The 22,495-nt window shown below is 31.4% G+C and overlaps 1 protein-coding gene across 5 annotated transcripts in view; it reads right to left on the bottom strand.

The window, feature by feature from the left end:
• Nucleotides 1–20,912, bottom strand: part of LOC111597431 (unconventional myosin-VIIa) — a 47,317-nt gene extending 26,405 nt beyond the window's left edge. For 3 of the 5 annotated variants that reach the window (XM_023312128.2, XM_023312130.2, XM_023312131.2), the window contains exons 1-7: nucleotides 20,718–20,911; nucleotides 20,214–20,287; nucleotides 15,004–15,119; nucleotides 14,133–14,195; nucleotides 8,207–8,314; nucleotides 7,390–7,534; nucleotides 1,333–1,907 (exon numbers count right to left, since the gene is read on the bottom strand). In XM_023312128.2, the coding sequence (XP_023167896.2) occupies nucleotides 1,333–1,907; nucleotides 7,390–7,534; nucleotides 8,207–8,314; nucleotides 14,133–14,195; nucleotides 15,004–15,114 (1,002 nt within the window). In that variant the 5' untranslated portion in view covers nucleotides 15,115–15,119; nucleotides 20,214–20,287; nucleotides 20,718–20,911. Of the gene's footprint in view, nucleotides 1–1,233; nucleotides 1,261–1,332; nucleotides 1,908–7,389; nucleotides 7,535–8,206; nucleotides 8,315–14,132; nucleotides 14,196–15,003; nucleotides 15,120–20,213; nucleotides 20,288–20,471; nucleotides 20,559–20,717 lie in introns of those variants that run through there. The other 2 variants (XM_023312133.2, XM_023312129.2) reach the window with 2 other exon arrangements.
• Nucleotides 20,913–22,495: the final 1,583 nt, after the last annotated feature.

Below are 22,495 nucleotides of genomic sequence, written 5' to 3'. Positions count from 1 at the left end.
CTTACATTTCAATAATTTTATGGAAGATTTATAACTAATTATTTTAACAGCTCAAGTTTGTGCAGTTTTTCTAACACTTCACTCGGGTTTCTTACTTCACGGGTCGAACGTTAAACTGAGATGGTCAATTGTAATTTCAATCTACAATAATTTTACCGAATATAGCATGAGAAGTAGCGGTAGCGTTCTTAAAAGATTTAGACTTTCAACCGTCACTTCAAATTTTCCATTCTGTGACCTTCCAGTAACTACTCTAAATAAAAATTTCTTAAATAAAAAGTAAGCAATTCATAACGAATTCTATTGGGCACAAAATCTTCATGATTCATCTTCGAGGGAGCAGTCCGGAAGCTTCAGATAAACGGAAATAGTTATCGAATATATGAAACAAACTCCGAGAACGACGAGTTCACACATACGGACAGACGAACGGACAGACGTACGGACCGGGCTCAACCGACTCGGCTTGTCGTCCTGATCAAGAATATATATACTTCTGCCACATAGATTTGAACAAAACCAGTTTTATATATAAAAAGTGCGGCGCATAACTCACTACAGAAGTTGAACTCGCAAGTTTTGCGAGTGAACAGCAAAAATATATACAATTAAAATGCGATTTCGGTTCTTCGAATAGAAAAGAATATAGAATATAAGAAAAATTCGTTAGCTTGATGCTGCTTACTTTATGTGCTTCGATGAATTTTTCAGCATATGATCTATATATTTTATTGAAGCATTATTGAAAATGAAATTCTCCAGCTACACAGAGGTATAGGGCTAAATGGATTTGTTTTTGATCTTAATTAACTATAAATAAACACGTTTTAAATTTTTTTGCTTTAACTGGTATCGAACCCAGAAATCTCTCCTAGGACTCTCTATCCGAATTTATTACTCAGATGATACACATATAGAATCTATGCACATATGTATAGGAAAAATATGTACGCTTGGAGCTGCGTAACACGTTCTTTTACAAATATGCCAAACGTTTTGTGCCTAGTTGCTTACTTTGGGAATGTGGGATTTGCATTTCACCTCTCTTCGAAAACTTTTTAAACATCCCTTCGAAAAAAATATTTCTTCATAGATTTCTACATTTATCATTACAGTATTGCCAATCGTTACATAAAACTATTCAAATCTAAGAATTTTAAACAGTATTGCAAATTTAATACGGGCTTTAAATTTTAAGAATATCATTCGAGCTCTCGATAAAAACAAAATATTTGTCCATGCAGTCCTTTATGTGATCGCCTATTTTAAAGGTTGCATCGATAATATAAGAGTAAATGATCTAATTATTATTTATATTTTATTTTCACTTACCTCATGTAGTTTTAGTGGTATTTCAGTTATGTTCCCTCGTACGTTTATTTGGCGTAGTAAAAGAACCATATTAAGCTCATCTTCGGTGAGACCCAGCATTTTGGATAATATGACTATAATATCTTTATCAGATTCCGAAAAGTCACATCGCTCTCCGTCTATATCCACAAATTCGATATTACCTAACCATAATATAGAGCTTAAAACTCTAAAAATACAATCTATATCTGACTGTGGAATTTGCAATACTGTAAGTGCCATCGTCAGTTCATTAAATTTCCTTGATTCTAAGCTAAGGTCCATCAAAATGTCCTCAGAAGTATTTAAATATCTATAAAATTCTGGAGGTCTTAAGTACAACATTTCTCCCATATCCTTATTTGTTTGTCCTTGCGCTACTAATTGATACATAACATGGTAGTTGCGTTCTCCTGGACCTTGAAATGTTATCCGTGATTGTTCAAGTAAATAATCTTGTATTACACAACCTCCAATGGTGTGTTTTTCGTTGAAGCACACCTGCATGAATTTTCCAAACCGAGAGCTATTATCATTGCGAATAGTTTTGGCATTACCTAAAAAAAAAAATTTTCATTAAATATTTTTAGAAAAAAATTTAGTTTTCAATGACAATTCATTTCATTCTTCGAAAAAAATATAAAAGAATATACGCATTTCAGTGTGTATATACATGTTTAGAAGGCGCTGCTTGCCACGTGCTTTGGTCAATTGGCCAACAGTTTTATTCAATAACTTCTTCTTCGACAATGTGAGGAGTTCAAATACTACTAACCTCTAGCTATGGGCATAAGGACAAGGCAATGTTGAGGTGTAACTTTTTGTAATCTGATTTTAATGCAATTATATGTTGGAATCATAGCTATAAATTTAATCATAATTCCTAATACTGCACTCATTAAGAATCACACAAAGGGTCGATTCAGAATTCCTTTCGCTAAATTCGTATTTCTTGAATTTCATCTATATGAGTCTCTCTGGAAATAATAAAAATTGTGAATATATAGCTCGTAATCTAAGTTTTCATTACTTTCCATTATCCCAGAGTTTAATTTCGATCTGTGTTCTGCTCGGCTTTGCTCTTCATTTTAACTGTAATTTCTGCACTGTAAATTCTAAACATTTTTGTTTGCGTTTTTTGGTTCGTTGAGCTGCTCGTTGTAAACGTCTTATGCCACCTAGAGCTGCCCACAGTATCATCTTCTCATAATGGTAGGAACATACTCGGCTCATCCTCGCACCACGCGCGCTTTGTATTATATCTCTCACAGCGTCTGTGCATTGTTCCTGCTACTGCTGCCTGATTAATTGATTTTAATGGTTTGATGAATGCGATTTCGAAATTGTGTTGAATAAGCTAAAGGCCATCTTCACACATATATCACTCGACCACAACATTACACATATATATAAATCGTGTATGTCGCATATAGAAACCGTTAGTGCTGAATTATTTGTAACAATTTGGAATATGAAATATCATTGAATAACAGGAAAATATTATGAAAATAAGACAATCTAATTCTAGTTAAGTAGTTATATGATTATCTAATCTAATTAAGCCATTAGGCATCAAGCATTAGGCAAATCGCCTTTACGAGCACAAGCAGTTCACTGCTTGGACCCTAAGTTAAAAATCTAAATTAAAGTAACAGCTGACAATTTAAACAAGCAAAAACCCAGGGACATATTTCATGGTCCTTTTATGGGGTTTAAAAAATCAAAATACGAATTGAAGGAGTTTTTATATTTCACGTCATTTCAACAATTTCAACCTATTAAAAATAAATAAAATATACATTCATTTCAATATTATGTATTTAAAAACCAAATTAAAAATAAACAAAATCATATTAACGAAAAAGCTTGTAATTTTTTTTTATTACATGTTCTACATACTTATTTTGTCTATTGCGTTTTCCAAGTTTATGAAATTATCAAATACATTATTCGGAAAATTATGACTTAAGAACAAGTAAGAAAGCTCTAGTCGGGGTGCCCAACTAGGAGATACCCTGATCCCAGAACTATCTGAGTTTTTTAATATTTTCCGTAGTTTGTATCGAGAATTTAAAAAAAAAAAAAAACAAATAAAAATCGACAGTACGACACCAGGATTCGAACCCACTATTTTTACGCAACGCGCACCAACTCTTCCAACACCGCCACTTCAAAATTAAAAAATAAAACAATAAAAAATATTTAATCTCCATCGGACTCGAACACAGGGACTAACTGCTTACGAGTGCCGCCTCTACCAACGCAGCCACCGCACCGCTTGCAAGAAGCGTTGCAAATTTTAAGTTGAGTGGCAGCTAATAATTCAAGCCGTATTCAATCGCAATTTCGATTCTTCGAATCGAAAAGAATGTGTGCACATGCATAGGAAAAATGCGTGCTCGTGGCGCTGATGACATGTGCTTTTGCAAATTGGCCAAACGTTTTGTTTAATAACTTCTGTTTTACTTAATAGATTTTAATTAAATTTTCAGCATTTGATCTACATATTCTATTGGCTTGGTTGAGATGCAAACGCCTAGCATATATCCAAAACCCAACAGACATAAAAATAGCATAGCTCTTAAGTCGTCTGAGACATAATTTATTAACTGAATTTCAATCATGTTTTTATTCTATAAGAATAATTCAATTCACTAGCTCTTATAGAAGCTGAGATCGACGCGTTCACACATACGGACCGACAAACGGACAGACAAAAAGACGGACAGGGTTCAACCGACTCGGCTTGTCGTCCTGATCAAGAATTATATATTTTCAATGGGATCAGGGTAAAAAAAAGTGTTAGTCGCTGAATTTCGGTTTTGGCTAGTAAGTTAGTTAAGATTGGATCAATATCTGCACCACAAGCTTCGTTGTCACTTTCATCAATTTCCTCTAAAATATCGTCGTCAGTTAACGTACTGTAACACACAGCAACGTTGTTGTCAAAATTTACATAGTCGTCAAAAGAGAGTTCTGGATACAAGTTATTCTATCGTTTTTCCAGGCTTTGTAAGCAATTTGCATTGCTGTCAATAGCGTTCATTTAAACGGTTTTTTTCCTTCAATGCTGTTTAGCAAATTAATAACCATTTTCTTGCGGTAAAATGATTTAAAATCTTTTATAATATCCTTTTATAAAGTCCAGGGGCTGTAGCTTGGAAGTGGTGTTGGCTGACAAAAACTCAATTTGTAAATGGCTAAGAGTAGGCGATCCATTATGGGTCGTACAATTATTCATAAATAAGAATATCTATATATATATATCGGTTTTTAATATAATATATAATATATCGGTTTTTAGTTGCTATGCTGTCATTTAACATCTGAAGCCATTTGTTAAATATATTTATTGTCATCCAAGCCTTCTTACTGGGTCGATAAACCATTGGAAAAGTGCAAATGTTTTTAAAGCACCTTGGTTTTGCAGACTTTCCAATTAGTAGCGGCTTAAGTTTTTCGGTGACATCCATATTTACAGCAAATAATAATGTTATTCGTTCCTTACTGTGCTTACCACCTGACATTTTTCGTTTCTAAAGCAATATATAAGTTCTGGCAAACATTTGTAAAATAACCCTGTTTCATCTGCATTAAAAATGTCCTTCGCTTCGTAATCTTTTATCAGATCCAACAATATTTATTTCTTTATTTAATCAGAGCATTCGCCGCACAATTTTTTAAATGCAATGTTGTGTCGGTTTTTAAAACGATCCAACCAACCACTTCTGGCCTTAAAATCATTAATATTCAGTGCTTTTGCAAAAAACAAAGCTTTTTCTTTCAAAATCTCTCCTAAAATGGGGATATTCCTTTGTCGATATTCTGTAAGCCATACAAGTAAAGACTTTTCTACTTACGAATTATGAGAGGCAAGATCAACGCCGAGCAAGCAAAAAAACTCCGAATTAACGAGGGGACCAAAATGTATTGGATTTTTACGAATTAACGAAGTTTTTTGATTTATTCTAACTTAAAATATAAATTTTGGGAAATATCCGTCTATACATTTTAAAAAGTTTTGTGTCCATACACTCGGATTAGCATTATTTTGATGAACGTTTGTATGGAAAGAGTCAGAATCCAAACAGATTCAGTAAATGCCTCACGTCGCGCATACGACGGTCAACATGTACAGTTTGCCGAAGTACTGATGCTATTGCTCGAATAGCAGGCGATGCTTCGGCCAATTGAAGGCTGTCCCGCGATCAGGCGGTATTTCCAGAAGATATTTGCAGTAACTTCGGCATAGGTCCAGCTATACAACCAAACACATCACGCAGGCCCGTTACAGCGCGAAGCAAGACCTGCATATTTGCTATAAAAGAGCGCGCAGCTTAGCATAGAAAGTGACAAATCAACGCAAGTAATAGTGATGAACAAAATGGGATGAAATGTCATCAGGATGCAAAGGATATTGACGAAGACATAAGGATACGAAGACGAGGTACAACGACAGATGCACTTCAACATGGATGCTGGAGAGGCGCAGCTGGTAAGCGTTGGTAGCTTTGCGAATCAGGGACAGGCGACGTTCACTTAAGAGTGCTGGGCCAGGGACTCTTACGTATGAGCACGTACAGTCTTCTGACTAATCAAATGTCTAGTCATCCAGACATCCAGTCATAGGAGAGCACTGTATTGTGTTATAAAATTAAGTCTAGACAAGAGAAACATAGCTGAGTCGTATAGCCGAGGTGCAGGCAGACTTGTACCTGTAAAATCCTGTATACAGGTGTGGTTGTAGGTTGCGAGTCCTTGCGAATAGTAGGAGTATCCCAGGCATAATCACTTTGTAATACTATATAAGAAAAGTATATTAAAAGTTTCTTGTCTAAAATATATAGGAGATATTGATATATAATTAGTTTAAATGTATAAAGAATATTTAGTGTCGAAACCGAAGGTCCGATCCGTTGAAATACAGTGCGGGTGTCGTAAGATAAAAAAGAAAGAGTTTCGGCCAGCCCCGAATAGGAGATACCTTAAACGCCGCGACCACCGCAAATACGTGTTTTTAAGCAAATATTCATATGCTTACATATAGCGCTCGTCATACACAGGCACGTTTTTATTAAAATCTATGTAACAGGGAAAAGAATGCGTGGCGAGCGCCATAAAAATACATATATATATAAATATCCTTTATTAGGATAGCACATACAGATTAAATTTGTTTCAAATAATCCATATCGATTAAACTTTAGTTATTAGCTTGTAACTAAAGTCTCCAAATTGGGCTTTTCATGTTTTTTGTTTACAATTTAGATTTATGTTATATTTAGGATACCGGCTCTTAATTTTACCAAAATATTTAGCTCAGTTCAGTTCCAGATATAGTCAATATCTGAAAACTTGCATTTAAACTACTTTGACAATTATTCAAAAGAATATGTACATCAGCTGAAAGTCCATTCAGTTTGGCCAATTTAGTTTAAGTTTGATACGCAGCGTTTTAACAGTGGAGTAGCAGTATTAGCAGAGAGTAACCTTGTTGCCGCGCAGTGCTATTTTTAATTTTTTTCGATACAATTCCATTTCATTATTATCCATAAAAGTCGATCATTTAACTTCATTTTTTAAGCTTAGCTATACAATTCTTACAATTCTTAAAAGGGGTCTATTGTAACGAAACTGTGTAATTTTAGTGTTTATTACAGTATATTTTCGATATGCCACGTCAGTTTATTTTGGTTTGAATTGATAAAGGTATAAAAGTAATTCAATAAACGAAATTTTAAGTCTACAACTCTCCAACTTTAGAATATATTGATTCGCCCTTTATAGACATATATATAATCTATATATTTTTGATGCTGATTTCAATGACGAGTATATATTCAAAACTGCTATCTCTAGCTTTAATTGTTGAAAATATATCAGAGTTTTTACAGTTAGTAACACCAATAGCGGGTGTGGGCAACTAATATAATACTTGTTAATATGTAGCAAATCTTAACAATAATTGAGGAGTAAAACACAGAAGCTTGCGTCGTCCCAATTTTATTCATTAGGTTTAAAAGAATTTATTTAGCTTACCGAAGGCTTCCAATATGGTATTCGCTTCTAAAATTTGTTGCTGAATCCAAGTTGAAACATTAGATGTTATAGCACATAAATATTGTAAAACAAATTTTGTTGACTCTGTTTTCCCAGCTCCAGATTCTCCAGAAATAAGACAGGACTAAAAATATTATGTAATAAATATTTCTTATACAATTACCATTAAAATTCTCTAAGTATCAAAAAATCTTCAAAATTTTAATTTTTGTTTAAAATAAATAAGCTAAATATGTGTGGTGTAACTAGTTCAGTGAACCACAGACGCAAGTTATTCCAATGGTAATATATATCTGCTACTTATGTCAGACGGTACGTTAATAAATATTACCATATTCTGAAACAAACGAATGATTTATATTCACAACTAGAATATCCGAGGTTAGTCTCAAAAAATGTTTGCCCCTTAACAATTTCTATTTATATAAAGTTATTATATCACCTATGATCAATTTAATATAAGCAAAATTATCGTAAGTATTGTATTGTCAAGTATTGTCAATACAGCCTAAAATAATGTGTTATACTTGCCAAAACACATTCATATAAATAGTATGAAATTAATAGTAACTTACGATTGTAGAGTTTCAAATCGGAAAACCTGACTCTTCAATAGTTTTAAGGCTAGCATGCCAAAATACGATTAACAAGCTTGGAACTTGCTTTATATAGAAACCTCTAAATATATAATTATAAAATATATCCAATGTTCCAATTAATATTGACTACCAGCAAGTATTAAGAGTAATTTTTTTAGTAAAAGTATAAATTAGTTGATGACATAAACCCTGCTTACCTGATTAATGTTTTCTTCGACGATGCTTCTATAGGCGGCTTCAGCAAGAGCGAAAACATGAGGGTCTAATGATCCCATTTTGGACATGTGATATTGCTGGACATAATCCTTTTAAAATTAAAAAAATATATTATTAAATGAAAATTTTGGGGTTGAATACGTGAAATTTTATTTTAAAGAAATTGGTTTTAACACAAAAAACTAAGTTTTTTTGAACAAAGTCGTATAACCCCATCTGATGTTGGTTTTTAGTTATGGTGTAGTTAAAGTTAATATTAGAGGGGTACAATTGACTTTCATTTTAATTTTCAGAGCCGTTTATGTTTGCGCTGTAGGGTAACTTTACTATGGAAACTTAATAGTTTAATAAATGTTCTTATATGTAATTAAATTCTCTTTATCACACCATTTATGTATCAAATTACCTTTATTAATCAATTTTTCAGAGCGTGATAATTGTGTGTAACTACATTAATGTGTATGTTTTTCATATAGTATTTATAATAAGTATTCTTTATAGGAACCTGCACGGCAATTCTGAAGCCTCCAGTTACGCTTAAAAAACGAAGTCGATTTTTATTGACAAAAGTGACAATAGGTTGTGTTATTAGGAAAAAAATAAGCTTATACTGAGTATAGGATACAAGAGTATCTATTTAAATTTTTAAGTCAGTAGCTTTTGTAGACAAATACTTGAATGGACAGATTTACATATCGTCCTGATCAAGAATATTTATATCAAACCATACACTTCATCTTTTGTATATAAAAGCCCAGCACATTTAATGGAGTATCAACCTTTAATGGAGCATTTAATAAATTTGCTTTGCTAACTTCATTACCCTTCTTAATGGATGAGTCTTATATAGATCAACACGTTATGTAGAAATGTTCGTAAAAACTCAACTATTGTATAGATTTACTGAATTAAATACATCGGAAAAATTAATTTGGTTAGATCTCAAGTCAGAAAAATTCCGACTAAAAAATACTCTGAACGTTGCAAAGAGCATAGCATGCATGCACACATATATACAGGCAAGAATAAGCACAATCCTTACGTTCTGTGCAGTTTTGGCAACAACTGCACTTGGCCTGTAGTATAGTCCATACGAAATTAACAACTGTATTAACAACATGTATTGAGGTTTTCATATATATTTGGATAACAGCAAATAGCTTAGACCATCAATAATATTATAAGTGTCTTTTTTATAACTCTGTCTGATATTAAATAGACAATTAAACATTATCTACTTAGGATTAATGTACCTCCACGCTTTAAAGTCTCTGGAGCGCTAATATCCACAATCCGACTATTCTACTTTACGATGTTCTGCCTACTTTTTCATAATCATCATCTTTATTATCATCATCTTAATTATATATTTATTCTATCATTATATTTTGTTATTTTATCGTCATAAAATGACAAAATTATCTTTCAAGTCTTCAATATCTTAATATTTTATTGGTACCGCACAAAATCTGGTGAATACGTATTACTTACAAAAATACTTTTTGTTTAGGTATATTTATACAAATTAAAATTCTATATACATAGTATTTTCAATAAATAAGGGCATATTTAAAATATAGACTTTCATGTCATCTAAAGGAATGTTCTTTAGCACCTGTGTTACGGCTGCTTGAATGGCTCGCGAATATCATAGTAAAACTCTCCTTTCATTGTAGTTTTCAGTTTAGGGAACATAAAATAGTCACTTGGTGATGTATCAGGAGAATACGGTGAATGACAGAGATAATTTTTAATAATTTTTCATAATTTTTGGTCTAACACGAACAATTGACCACGAACGATGTTAAACTTATAAATAGTATTCTCCATTTACAGTTTGACCTGCTAAGACAAATTGCTTGTGTATAATAACCATGGAATCGTAGAACGTGATCAACATTTTCTTGATTCTCAATTTCTGAAAACGAATTTTTTTGGTTTAGGTTCGGCTTTCGACTACCATTCTGCTGGTTGACGCTTAGTTTCAGGGTCATATTTAATGCACCATGTTTCATCACCAGTTATGATCGAACAAGGAAAATTTGGAATGTTTTCAGCTGTTAAATTATGTCTACAATGCTCTCCACAAGCGATTTTTGGTCTTTTTTTAATTGATGTGGAACAAAGCGTTAAAATTGTCCAAATAGTACCGATAGAAGAATTTAATTCTTCAGTCAACATTCTAACAGTGCAATTTCCGTCAACAGCAATGATTACTCGGAAATTTTTCACTAATTCAGCACGATTACATCCTTCTCGACAACCAGGTCTTTCATCATCATTAAAATCTTCACGTTTTTAAATCGTTTATACCACTTATAAACTTTTCAATGACCTAAACAATCATAACCATACACTTTTTACAGCAATTCGTACGACTCACCAAATGTTTATCCAAGTTTAAAACAAAGTTTATTATTTGCTCTTTGTTAAATTGTATTTAAACGACAAAAGCACAGAACATGTTATTAAAAATAGCGTTACTTTTTAACCTGTCAACCGATTTACATGAAGTTTGAAAGGTGAGACCTATACTTTTTTAATGTTATCAATGTTCAATAGATGGCGTTACGTGTTCCACGATTTAATTAATAGTCCCATTATTTATTAAACACACTGCGTATATTTAGAGTACCGTTTTCAAATTTTGATGAAAATATATCTAATAAAGGATTTTTTCATAGTTCTACTAGTTTAAATCATAACAAACCAAAGGAATTTGTTTATAATATCTGGAACATAAATTGTCACAATTATCACAATCATCACAAACATGACCATAATCGTTTTTGAAGACATATGGACTAATTAAATTTTAAATGCTAGAGACCTGAGCTTTGGCACACATAAATATCATTATTTATATATTATATCTAGATTTTGTTGATTTATATTATTAAATACGCTATACGTTGTGACCTTACAAAACAATTTCAGATGCTTAGCGTACTTTCAAGTTTCTTAAAAATATAATATTATCTATATATGCATAACAAAACTTGCTGATGAGTAAATCATCTAAGGCTAAAATCGTAAATCACAAATTAAGAGACTGTAAATTTTAATATATAGTTTAAGCTGCACAGGCAAACAGACATGACAATGGACTTGTATTTGAGAGGGCAGAGACTATATCGGTTTAACACGCGAATATTTTTGATTGTGGAATACAATACGAACAAATACAAGAGCGTAGAATGATTGGAATGTCAGCTCTTCAGGTTTTCTTCTAGTGGGACATTGACGTCCATTACGTTGACCACTAAACTGATATATTCAATTTTGTGGCGCATAGCACTTATATGTATAATCAAAAAAAATTTTTCAGTCGGACGCTTTTTTTTCGGAGATATGTTTTTTTTCGATTTGCCACACCTCAAAAACATTATGACAATTTTTTGGGAACTCAATAGTGGAAGTCAATAGTAATTTATGATTTGAGTTCGAAAGATCCAAAACTGGGGAAAATACAAAATTCAAGCATTACGAATAATATTATATATAGCTGTTAATATATAATTAAGCTGTTGTGATATGTTGTTGTTATATATATATACATATGTTCATATACTGCCTCCGTAAAAAAACAAGGGTTAAAAGGGGGAATATTGTGCTTTTAATTGGGCTCGTACGGGTACAAACGATACTGAACGCTTTAAATACATTTTGATGTTCAGTGACGGTAAATTGTACATAAAAAATTATACATTTTTAGGGTGGTTAATAAAATTAAGTCAACTTTTCCCAAATAAATACTTAAAATTTTCATGCCCGGGAATTAAACAGTGAGTATAAGTAAATTTTTTGTGTATTATTTATGGAAACTTACAGTTCTGTTTCTACCTTTTATAGTCAAAATATTATGGTTAACAAGTAAGAATACTATCAGATATATACCCATATGTACCCTTATTTTAAAAATTGTTCAAAATTTCCGATAAGCCCACTATAGCACTATACCACTATACCCTTATTTTAAAAATTGTTCAAAATTTCCGATAAGCCCACTATAGCAATAATCAAAGCCCTCTTCAATTCAATATCAACATAAATTCATCGAAAATTATATGTTCACACCTGCGGAAAAAATTTTGAGTTTCCCAATGGGCGGATAAATAAATGTACAAATAAAGTCAATAGTCTTAGAGAGACCCACCCATTAGTTGTGGCTAAGACGTGGCTTAGACATGGCGTGGCAGGCTCCATAAAGCATATAAATTTTTGATGAAGTTCTCTTGGTAGTCCGTGTATTGCGCGCGAATATTAGGCTATCTTCAAATAACCGATAACTTTTGCCGTGTTATTGCTATCGATTAAATCCATGATGGAAATGCAGTTATTAAATTATATCTCGAACGGCTTAAGAGCTAGAGCGTCCAAATTTTTTACTTAGTTGTATGTATATTTTTTACATACCGGCTCCAAAATTTCCCCAAATTCTTTAAATTTGCATTTTTACTAAGCCGACAGAAACTAGTTTAGAATATGTGGATAATATGCTGATTTCATACAAATCCGTTAAGCAAAACATAACTTATTAACAAAACGATTGTCCATTTTTACTAAAAATGCGTACACATACATTCAAATGTGTGTATTCTTTTCTATTTGAAGAATCCAAATTGTGATTGAATGGTGTTTGAATTGTCAACAGCTACTTCAGTAGAGATTTTTAACTTCCTGAACAGTGTAGTGGCGGTGTTGGTAGTTTTGTGTTCAATGACAGGCCGCGAATACATTTTTTTGTTTTTTTTTTTTTTTTAATCACGAAGGGACGGCGTTCGAATCTAGGTATCCTATTGTTAGTTTTTACTATGTTTTTTAATACTCGATACAAATTATGCAAAATATTAAAAAACGCTGATAGGACTGGAATCAGGGTATCTCTTCTAGTCGGGCACCCCGACTTACTTGTTTGTAGTTGTGAATATTTATGTATGTCGCGGTCGGACTGTCGACTAGCAAATTCTTACCTGTTGATTTTTATTTTTATTTAATTTTTGAATTGTAAACTAGTTTGATTGAGAACACAAAAAAAATTAAACGTAATTCCTCAATTAGGAATGGCTGTTATATTTTAGTTCTATTGTATGTATGTATATATATAGTTTAAAGTTTCTTAAATTTGTTTCGCGTAGATTCTGACTATGATTTTTATTCTAAATTCATATTAATTACAAATATTATTTCGGTCTGAGTCTAGTTTGAAGAAATTGTTTCTTTTTTCTATAACATATTTTTTTCAATCACGTTTAAGCCATTTTTGTTCCTATGTTATACGTCGTTGAAGCAATTATATAAAATTCACCTAAACTTCGATTAAGAATATATTTAAGATTATTAAATTAGAAATTATATAATATAGGAAACCAAAAATCTTGTTGACATTTAAAGTAATTGTCACATTTAAAGTAAAAGTCACATCCAATGAAATAATATCTTTATACATTGAAATGTTACATCTAACAAATTGTATAAATAGGCTAATATAAGCCTAATAATGATCAATTATTTATTGTATAATTCATTGTGATAAAAAATCACACGGGTAAAAACGCATTTCAAATTTTCTTAATTTGTTGATCAAAACAATTTTCTTGCACTAAGAAGGTTATTGCAGGACTTTCCCGTTTCATCCCAGCTTTAACTGTACTTAAAGTCGATAAGTAAATATGCTAATAATTCGGGTGCTTATTATTATTATTACAAATAATACAAATAATACTCTTCTAACCGTAAATTTGCAAACCTTTTTTTACAACATTTTTTTTATAAAGTCTTTATACAAAAGTATAAGATGCAGCTTGATTGATCAATGTATTGTATTCTTTTAAAAAGAATTACCCACATTGTACCCACATATTAATTTTTATTTATTAATTCAGTTCAATATTTAGAAAAACTTACCTTGTTAAAGATATTAATACATTTGTATGGATTTACTGCAATCAATATTGTTCCAGAGTATGTCTAATTTATGTTAAATGTTACCAAAATTAAAAAATTATGTTACAAGTTACCATTGAAAAGTAATTGTTTTGAATTCATAATTGTATATTTCCATACACTTTTTTATTTTCGGTAACTATTAAGTATAATATAATATAATATAACATAAATAATAATAATAATAATAATATATAATAAAATATCATCATCCCAATAATCAATAAAATTAAAGCTGAATTACAAACACAGTTAATCGTTTCCACATTGAGAATTCACGTGTATGGAAAATTCGAAAATGTGGTTTTGTAAATAAATTATTTTAAACTTGGATTTTGTTTTTTTACAGAAGTGCATAGCAATTCAGGGTATTCTTCAAATATATGTAAGACAGAATTGACACTTTATATAAGATTTACTTTATAGGTCTCCTTATAGCAAACGCAGATTGATATAAGTACGATATTCAAATATATATAATCACTGCGTTCATTCGGATGGACAGAAGTATATAGCCAGATAAACTCAGCTTGAATGCGCTGCTTACTACATTTTTTGGCCAATTGGCAAAAAGTTTAGCTTAATAACTTCCGTGTAACTTGTCGAATTTCAATGAAATTGCCGACATATGATATACATTTTTAATGATTTTACTGTGTATGGTAAACATAAAGGGGCGTGAAATGATATTTTTCATTGCATTTTAACAATTTTATTATAAACTTTCCTCATTTTGAATTACTATTGGTATAATATACATATAAATTGTCGATGCAAATATATAAGTAAAAAATTAATATGGTTTGCATACAATTAATTTTTAAAAGGATACATATATTATATCATTAGAGTAACGAAGCCTTAGATTACAGTTTATTCCATTTTCGTCTATTTCGGTTATTGATGTCATGTCCGCAATGCTATTATTTGAAGTATCCGCCATTTTTTCTAAAAAGCAAAAATATATAGATTTATTGTTAATATGTTTCAAATGCTTACTAAATATAAAAATTGTATTGAACACGTCAGATAATCTTAGTCATTATTACGTCACAAATATATGTTATATATCAGTATAACCACTAAAACTATAAAAAAAATTACTGTCTCAATTTACAAAACTAATTATATTCTATCATATAATTATGTTCTATATTGATCGGTGATTCAAGGTACAAAGTAAAAATTTCACTGGTCTATGCATGGTGTAATCTTTGAGCTCTAATATCTTGTCTTGAACTATTCGTCGCTCTAAAGAATGTCGTTTTTTTTTAAGTTCAGTTGGAAATAGGTTTAATATGTAAAAGTTTGCATTTTTACTAAGCTGACAGGTATTAACATAGATTTGTAAAGCCAAGCAGGTTCTAGCGTACGCATTTTTCCTTTAAATATTGGCACACATAGAAATTTTTAATTAAATTAATTTTTTTTTAGAAAAAATTTTATTATACAAGACTATACTTAAAGAGTTTACAATTGTTAAATATATTACGAAAGTGTCTACTAGTTTAAATTTAGCTTCAGCATTATTTTATCAATAACAAATAAAATATAACTTGATAAAAAAATATGTCCACGGCCACTAGGGGTTGGCAAATCAGATCTGACTATATAGTGCTATATAAATTCTGTTATACAGTCGATTCCGGATAATTAAAAATGTCAAGAAATATCATTAGTTTGGAATCACATGAATATTAAAATTTGTTAAACAATTCTTTTTATTATTATTAATTTACTTGTATTTCTTATTTATGCGATGTTACACATTTAAAAAAAAAAATTAACAGAACATTAAATTATTTGTTTACTATTTCCAATTGCAAGAGGATTCGACACAAAATTAAAATTTAGAATATGTAACATATTGTTTGCGTAAATTATATACAAAACAAGTATGAAAGCTCTAGTCGGGGTGCCCGACTAAGAGATACCCTGATCCCAGTCCTATCTGCTTTTTTTTTAATATTTTCCGTAGTTTGTATCGAGTAATCAAAAAAAAATTTTTTTGCGCAACGTGCACCAACTCTACCAACACCGCCACTTCATAATTAAAAAAATAAAACAGTAAAAAATATTCCATCTCCTCCGGTCTCAAACCCTGGGGCTAGCTGCTTACGAGCACCGCATCTACCAACGCAGCCACAGCACCACTTGCAAGAAGAGTTACAAAATTGAAGTTGAGTAGCAGCTAATAATTCAAGTAGTATTCAATCGCAATTTCGATTCTTCGAATAGAAAAGAATACACGCATTTGAATGTATGTGCACACGCATAGGAAAAATGCTTGCGCGTGGCGCTGCTGACATGTGCTTTTGCAAATTGGCCAAACGTTTTGTTTAATAACTTCTGTTTTACTTAATGAATTCTATTGGCTTGTTAGAGATGTAAACGCCCTCACATAATGGCACTATTTCCTACAGAACTTAAATTTTAAGAATTTTGGGAAATTTGGAACCGCTATCCAAAATCCAACAAAAATCCAAATGGCATAAAATATACATAAAACTAAATAAATTTGCAGGCTCTAGCTCTTAAGACGTACGAGATATAATTTATTAACTGCATTTCAATCATGTGTTTATTCGATAACAATTAAATGCGTATAGTTATCGAATATTTAAAACAAACTCGATATGCGCGTGCTATACACGCACCCACAAAAAAAATTCTGTAGCTGTTATAGATGCTGAGATTGACGCGTTCACACATACGGACAGACGGCTCAACCGAATCGGCTTGTCGTCCTGATCAAGAATGATCAAAAATAAAACAATCGTTGAATATCGACGGTGTCCACTATTGATATTTCTCCACATCTAATAAAAAGCACTAGCTAAAAAATTGTAATAGTTTATTTTTGAAGCTAGTTCTTTTTATATATGATTTATGCAATCGTCTATACAATTATATATGTCGATACAATTATATATTTTAAAATTTAACTCTTTTATTTCGTGAATAATTGTTTTAAAATATAACTCTTCATGGAAATAGTCTTTAGTCTTTGGAGCGACCATTTCTTACTAAGGTTTCTTTGTCAAAAAATTAAGTCTTATGTCCGTTACATTTGGCTCGTTTACAAACTAAGCAGTTGGCATATATTTCATTTACAAGACAGGTCATTTTTGGTGTTCAGTAAAGTATTTCTGTTTGTTCCTGAGTGGATTCCACTAATTGCTTTATTTAACCATTAATTTGTAATTTGTAATTTGCCCAGCTGCGTTCACTGCTTCGAAAACAATGTATTGATTTGGAAACTGTTAGCAACAAATCGCAATGTATAATGGTCAAATCGGATGTTACATTCTCTTTTATTCAGTTTACCGTTTTGCTCATTAATAAATCCATTTTATATTTTTATATTTACTTTACAACTCTTCTCTGAGGCTTCTAGAGTAGGTGGTAAATAGTCAATGTAAATATTGAGCGTACAAATGGGGATTTAAGGACCGCACTATGAGCTATGTGTTTGTAGCTAAATATTGTTCCTTTTCTTTTAAGGTTCCACAAATCATAGCATTTGATTTGTCATTTTGCCTATTCCTAGGACAAAAGATAAAGCAATGTTGTCAAGTGATATGCTTTTTGATGGTCTGACATAGAGTAACATGTCAGACATTACTTGTTCAAGTATGAGCATGCCATATGAATATGTCATAAACAATATAAGATAACCAGCGCGTTACGATGTGTGCACTTGTGTGCGTGATAAAAATTACCCTTCCATTGACTACAAGTAATTTTAAGACTCTCATTTTGTTTATATAAGACCAGTGTTTTAAGGGAATTAAAAGGTTCACATTTTGATTTCAGTAAATGTGGAGGTGATTTTTTAACTCTTACATTTTGGTCCTTCGGTGTTTCCAATTGTTCCCCACCCGTATTAAGAGACACAGAGAAGGAACCAGCGTCTTTAGGCTGTGTTTTTATGAAAACCTCACCTCACAAAGACTCGGTTCGCGAATAAAAACAAACCACAATGATACTTTGTTCTCTCTTAAAAAAGAGGTAAGAGACAGAGGTTTAAAACAAGAAGCAAGGTGACAGCAGAAAAAAAAACAAAGACGGCAGAAACTGCCGTGAAAACGACAGGGCTTTAAAATAATTCAGGAGCTAAAAAGCCAAATATTTGATAAAAAAATAAATGAACTAGAATTTGATGTTCAGAATACATCAGCGCTTTCGAAATAAAAATAATGACTCCAATGCAACTAATAACCCAAGAAGAGGTGGATAATCTTCCGCTAATTCAAGTCACAATATTTTTTGGAGAAGCCAAGGATTGGGACTTATTATCTGTATTATTTAGTGAACTTATTGATAATAGAGAAGATCTAAGTTCCTCTATCAAATTCAGTTTTTTAAAATCCTCATTAAGAGGAGAAATAAATAACATGGTTGCTCATTTGTTGACAGAGGTCGCAGAAAATTATACTGTCGGTTGGGAACCATTAGCCAAGCCAAAAAGAAATAAGACAAAGGACAAACAGTTACTGACTGACGTAATGGAGTACTTGGAGCACCGATATTGTGCAACACATAGCGATATTGTGCATTTTCCATAAAGTATATATTCTTGATCAAAACAAGCCAAGTCGATTGAGCTCTGTTCGTCTGTTTGTCTATCTGCTCGTATTTCCCCCAAATTCTTGAAATTTCTAGTTTTTATAATTACATAATTGCTGTTTTAATAATAATGTAATAATTTCCTTAATTGAACATAATATTAAAATTATTATTTTAAAAAAAAGTATAAAAAAATTTATTTAACTTGTTTGTTTTTTTTTTTAATTAAATTGATGAATGATTACCTTTAAAGCTTAAGTTACTTTTAAGCTTTTAGATTGAATTTTCAGAGAAAATTTAAAGGTATATAACCATAGAAGACAATGCGAATATATCATCGTAACAGCAAGACATGTGTACTAAGACACATGAATGATAATACTTATAAAAAACTTGTTTTAAAAAAATATATATATTTTTTTTATATTTTTAAAGGTTAACGCCAAATAATAAGATTTGGACTTTATATTTTTGAATCAACTACTGTAAACAATATTATGAATACTTTTACGTAAATTGTAAGCTTATAAGAAAAGTTCAAATTATAAATGGCTGAGATCATAAGATACTAAAACTTTATATAGTAAAACACACGCAACAAAAATAATAAATAACAAAAAAAGTATATAATAAGAGTTGAACTACTAACTACTTTGGACGAAAATTGCTGAAACCAAAACAGTGATGTAAAAATCTCCAAGAATCGTGAGTGTCTGTGCGAGATATATATTGTCATCTATTCGATAATAAATAATAATTTGACAATTAGTGCAGTGTTATTTATACTCTTGAATTTTCTTTTTATTTTACCACAAATGCAGTGAGTCACAGATAAAAAAGTATACATATGCACATTTGTATAATGAGTTGATCTAGGAAATCATCCTATGTATGCGTAGAACAGCAATGATGTACACTACAAAAGCTAGAGATTTTAACATGGAAATTGAAATTCTTATTTATATTTTAAGCTATCTGGAAAAAAAACAAAAAAAACACGTATAATAATACAATGAATAAACGTGTTTTTTATGTGTTGGAGTTTGGATATCTATTTCAAAACATAACTACATAAAAAAAAAATATTTTTCACCAATAAGACTCCCACAGTAAATCCGCAGCATTGAAACCCGACAGTAAACAGATTAGGAAATGTGAAGGAAAAAAATTATAATAATACGTATGGTCTACTAGAATATACACATAATTATAATTATATATACGTATGTATACTTAAAATTGAAAGTCTAGCTTTTGTGCTTTACAAGATATATATAAAATACTTGAATTTTCACAAATGGGTTTAGGGTAAAAAAAAACAATTACTTCAACTTCAACTTTATTTTTTTTTTCGAATTTAAATGTTGATTTATTCATTGAAGCTTTGGGAACCTGTACTGTACTATACTGAATTCAAATGTTTACAAATAGCAAATACATACATATTTAAGATCAATGGATCAATTTTAATACCTTTCCTGTGTTTCCTCCTTGAATGTTGAAAAATCAGCGGAACTTCACATTATTTCGACGCATTTACACACGAGCTAATATAAAATAATATATACATATTATAATCACAATCAGTTATAGCACTCATTGATTATTTTTTTCAATTACAATTACATTAAATATATACATGTATACATATACACTATACAGTTCAAATTGAGTATGGATTTACAAGTGAACAAAAAGAGGAATGGATATCGTAATGTACATATGATTTACTTCCTCATGTCTTGTAAATAAATTCTGGCGGTATTTAATATTTTATACTTTTAGAAACAATAACATAAATAAATAATCCGTTTGTTATGACACATGACCGATAAGAAGCATTTTACTGTAAACACATGAATACAATGTAAAATAAATACATGTATGTCAATGTATATATTATTTATTCGTATAAATATGCGAAGTGTAAGTATGTATATATGTACATATGCTCAGAATGATATTGCATGTACATACAACTCGGCTTATGACATTCGATATCGACGGTAAGGTAATCCTTTATATTGTCTTTAGGGTACATGGCAGAAAAATATTTAATTAAACACAACATCCACGATTTTTTAAACTATTAAATATTTTTAACTGTAACTGTAAACTCTAATTTTGATTGCTTCACATGGAGTTACATGTCAACATGACGAGAAAAATAATCCTTAACACTCGCGACATGAAATGGAATGGAACGCAGTAACTAATAACGCAATAAACTTATATGTCATTTTATGGAAATTGACATTTTTCATAATTGTTTACGCCTTGCTGCTCTATGTAAGTAAACTATTCCGTTGCTATTTAAGCTTAAGACACGATGTTTTAGGTTAGTTAAAAGCTTTTTATTATCGAAACACTTTTATGATAAGAGACGAGGAATGAATATATAGTGCCTGGTCTAAATCATGTAAGATTTTGTCCATTAGAGAGATTTTGTCCATTGTAGTTTCGACAGTTTCGAGGCCTTCGACCCAAAATTTCATAGTTTCGTTACTGTTGGCCTTTTGTAAGGATTGGCTAAAATATTATCACACACTCTGGGGTGTGGCAAATAGTAAAACTGAATATTCTACAGTTGGAAACTCAAATTTTTATTTTGCAAATATTTGGAGTTGGCAGCTGTCAGTAGCCTGCTGTAACATTCTTACATGTTATTATTGTTAATCTCAATTCATAACTGTCTACTTATATTAATAAGTCATTACTACTTACTGTACTTATTGCTACAACAGTATTTTTAATAATCTAATAATCATTAAGATCATTAACGCAAAAAAACGCAAAATCGTAGAACTCAAGCCATTAAATATGAAAGTTTTGCGTCAATATGTAGAAGCAGCGTCATGGTAACGCCGCACTAAAACGTACTTCCAAATGGTATGCGATAAGACTGGACAAAGAATCGTCAAACGTTAATTCAACGTTAAGCTTACGAAGTTCTGGTTCTGGCATGCTTAGTTTTTCGAAGCCATTTTGTTTACAGACAGATACAACCAACAATGGCTTTTGCGAAATGCGTAACTTCCTATGTCAGTAGGACACTGATAAGTATGGATCGGAATTATTCGGCAACGAAACAGGCGTGTCTGGCCTGGTAAGACCTCGACCTCGAAGAATATCATCTTCTCAGGTAGCCTTGGCATATTGCAAAAATTTATTTAAGTTTCCGGACCATATGGAAGAATCCGGAAGAATGGAAAAAGTGCAAGCAAAGCGAAGTGGAAGCAAAGCCACTGTTGGAAGCCTTTGATACAGCCACCGTTGGAAGCCTTTGAAACCGAAAACTGACAGCCAGATCTTACTGCCCCGGAATGAATTGCGACATGAGTGGATATATTCAGCCTTTAGATATGATGGACCATACACGGGGGTAAGTTTTATCTCCCCGTTTAACTGCTGATGATGGCTCATGTGGCGGACTTTGCTGTGCGGAAAGTCGCGTACTAGCTATTTTATGTGTTAATAAAGTTTTATCTAGATGCCCTTTATGTTTGTTGAATGGCTTGTTGCAGTACCAAGCTGTAACCATAATTAGGAATAAAATCAGGGGTTCAGCTCAATTTTGATGCAATTTAGCCTAGATGGATTGTAACTATGCCGACAAGACTTCGTTACGCCGTCTGCGGAAAATAGGAAATAAGGAAGCAGAAGCAAGTATGGAAAAAAGCATGCTCCCATACTAATATGCCAAAGCGGTAAGAGAACTACATAGGCTACCGAGAACATTAACAATCGTCCATACG

The sequence above is a fragment of the Drosophila hydei genome, unplaced genomic scaffold (genome assembly GCF_003285905.1).
Source record: "Drosophila hydei strain 15085-1641.00,03,60 unplaced genomic scaffold, DhydRS2 tig00008139-arrow-pilon, whole genome shotgun sequence".
NCBI lineage: Eukaryota > Metazoa > Arthropoda > Insecta > Diptera > Drosophilidae > Drosophila > Drosophila hydei.
This window is presented reverse-complemented; position numbering and strand designations above follow the sequence as displayed.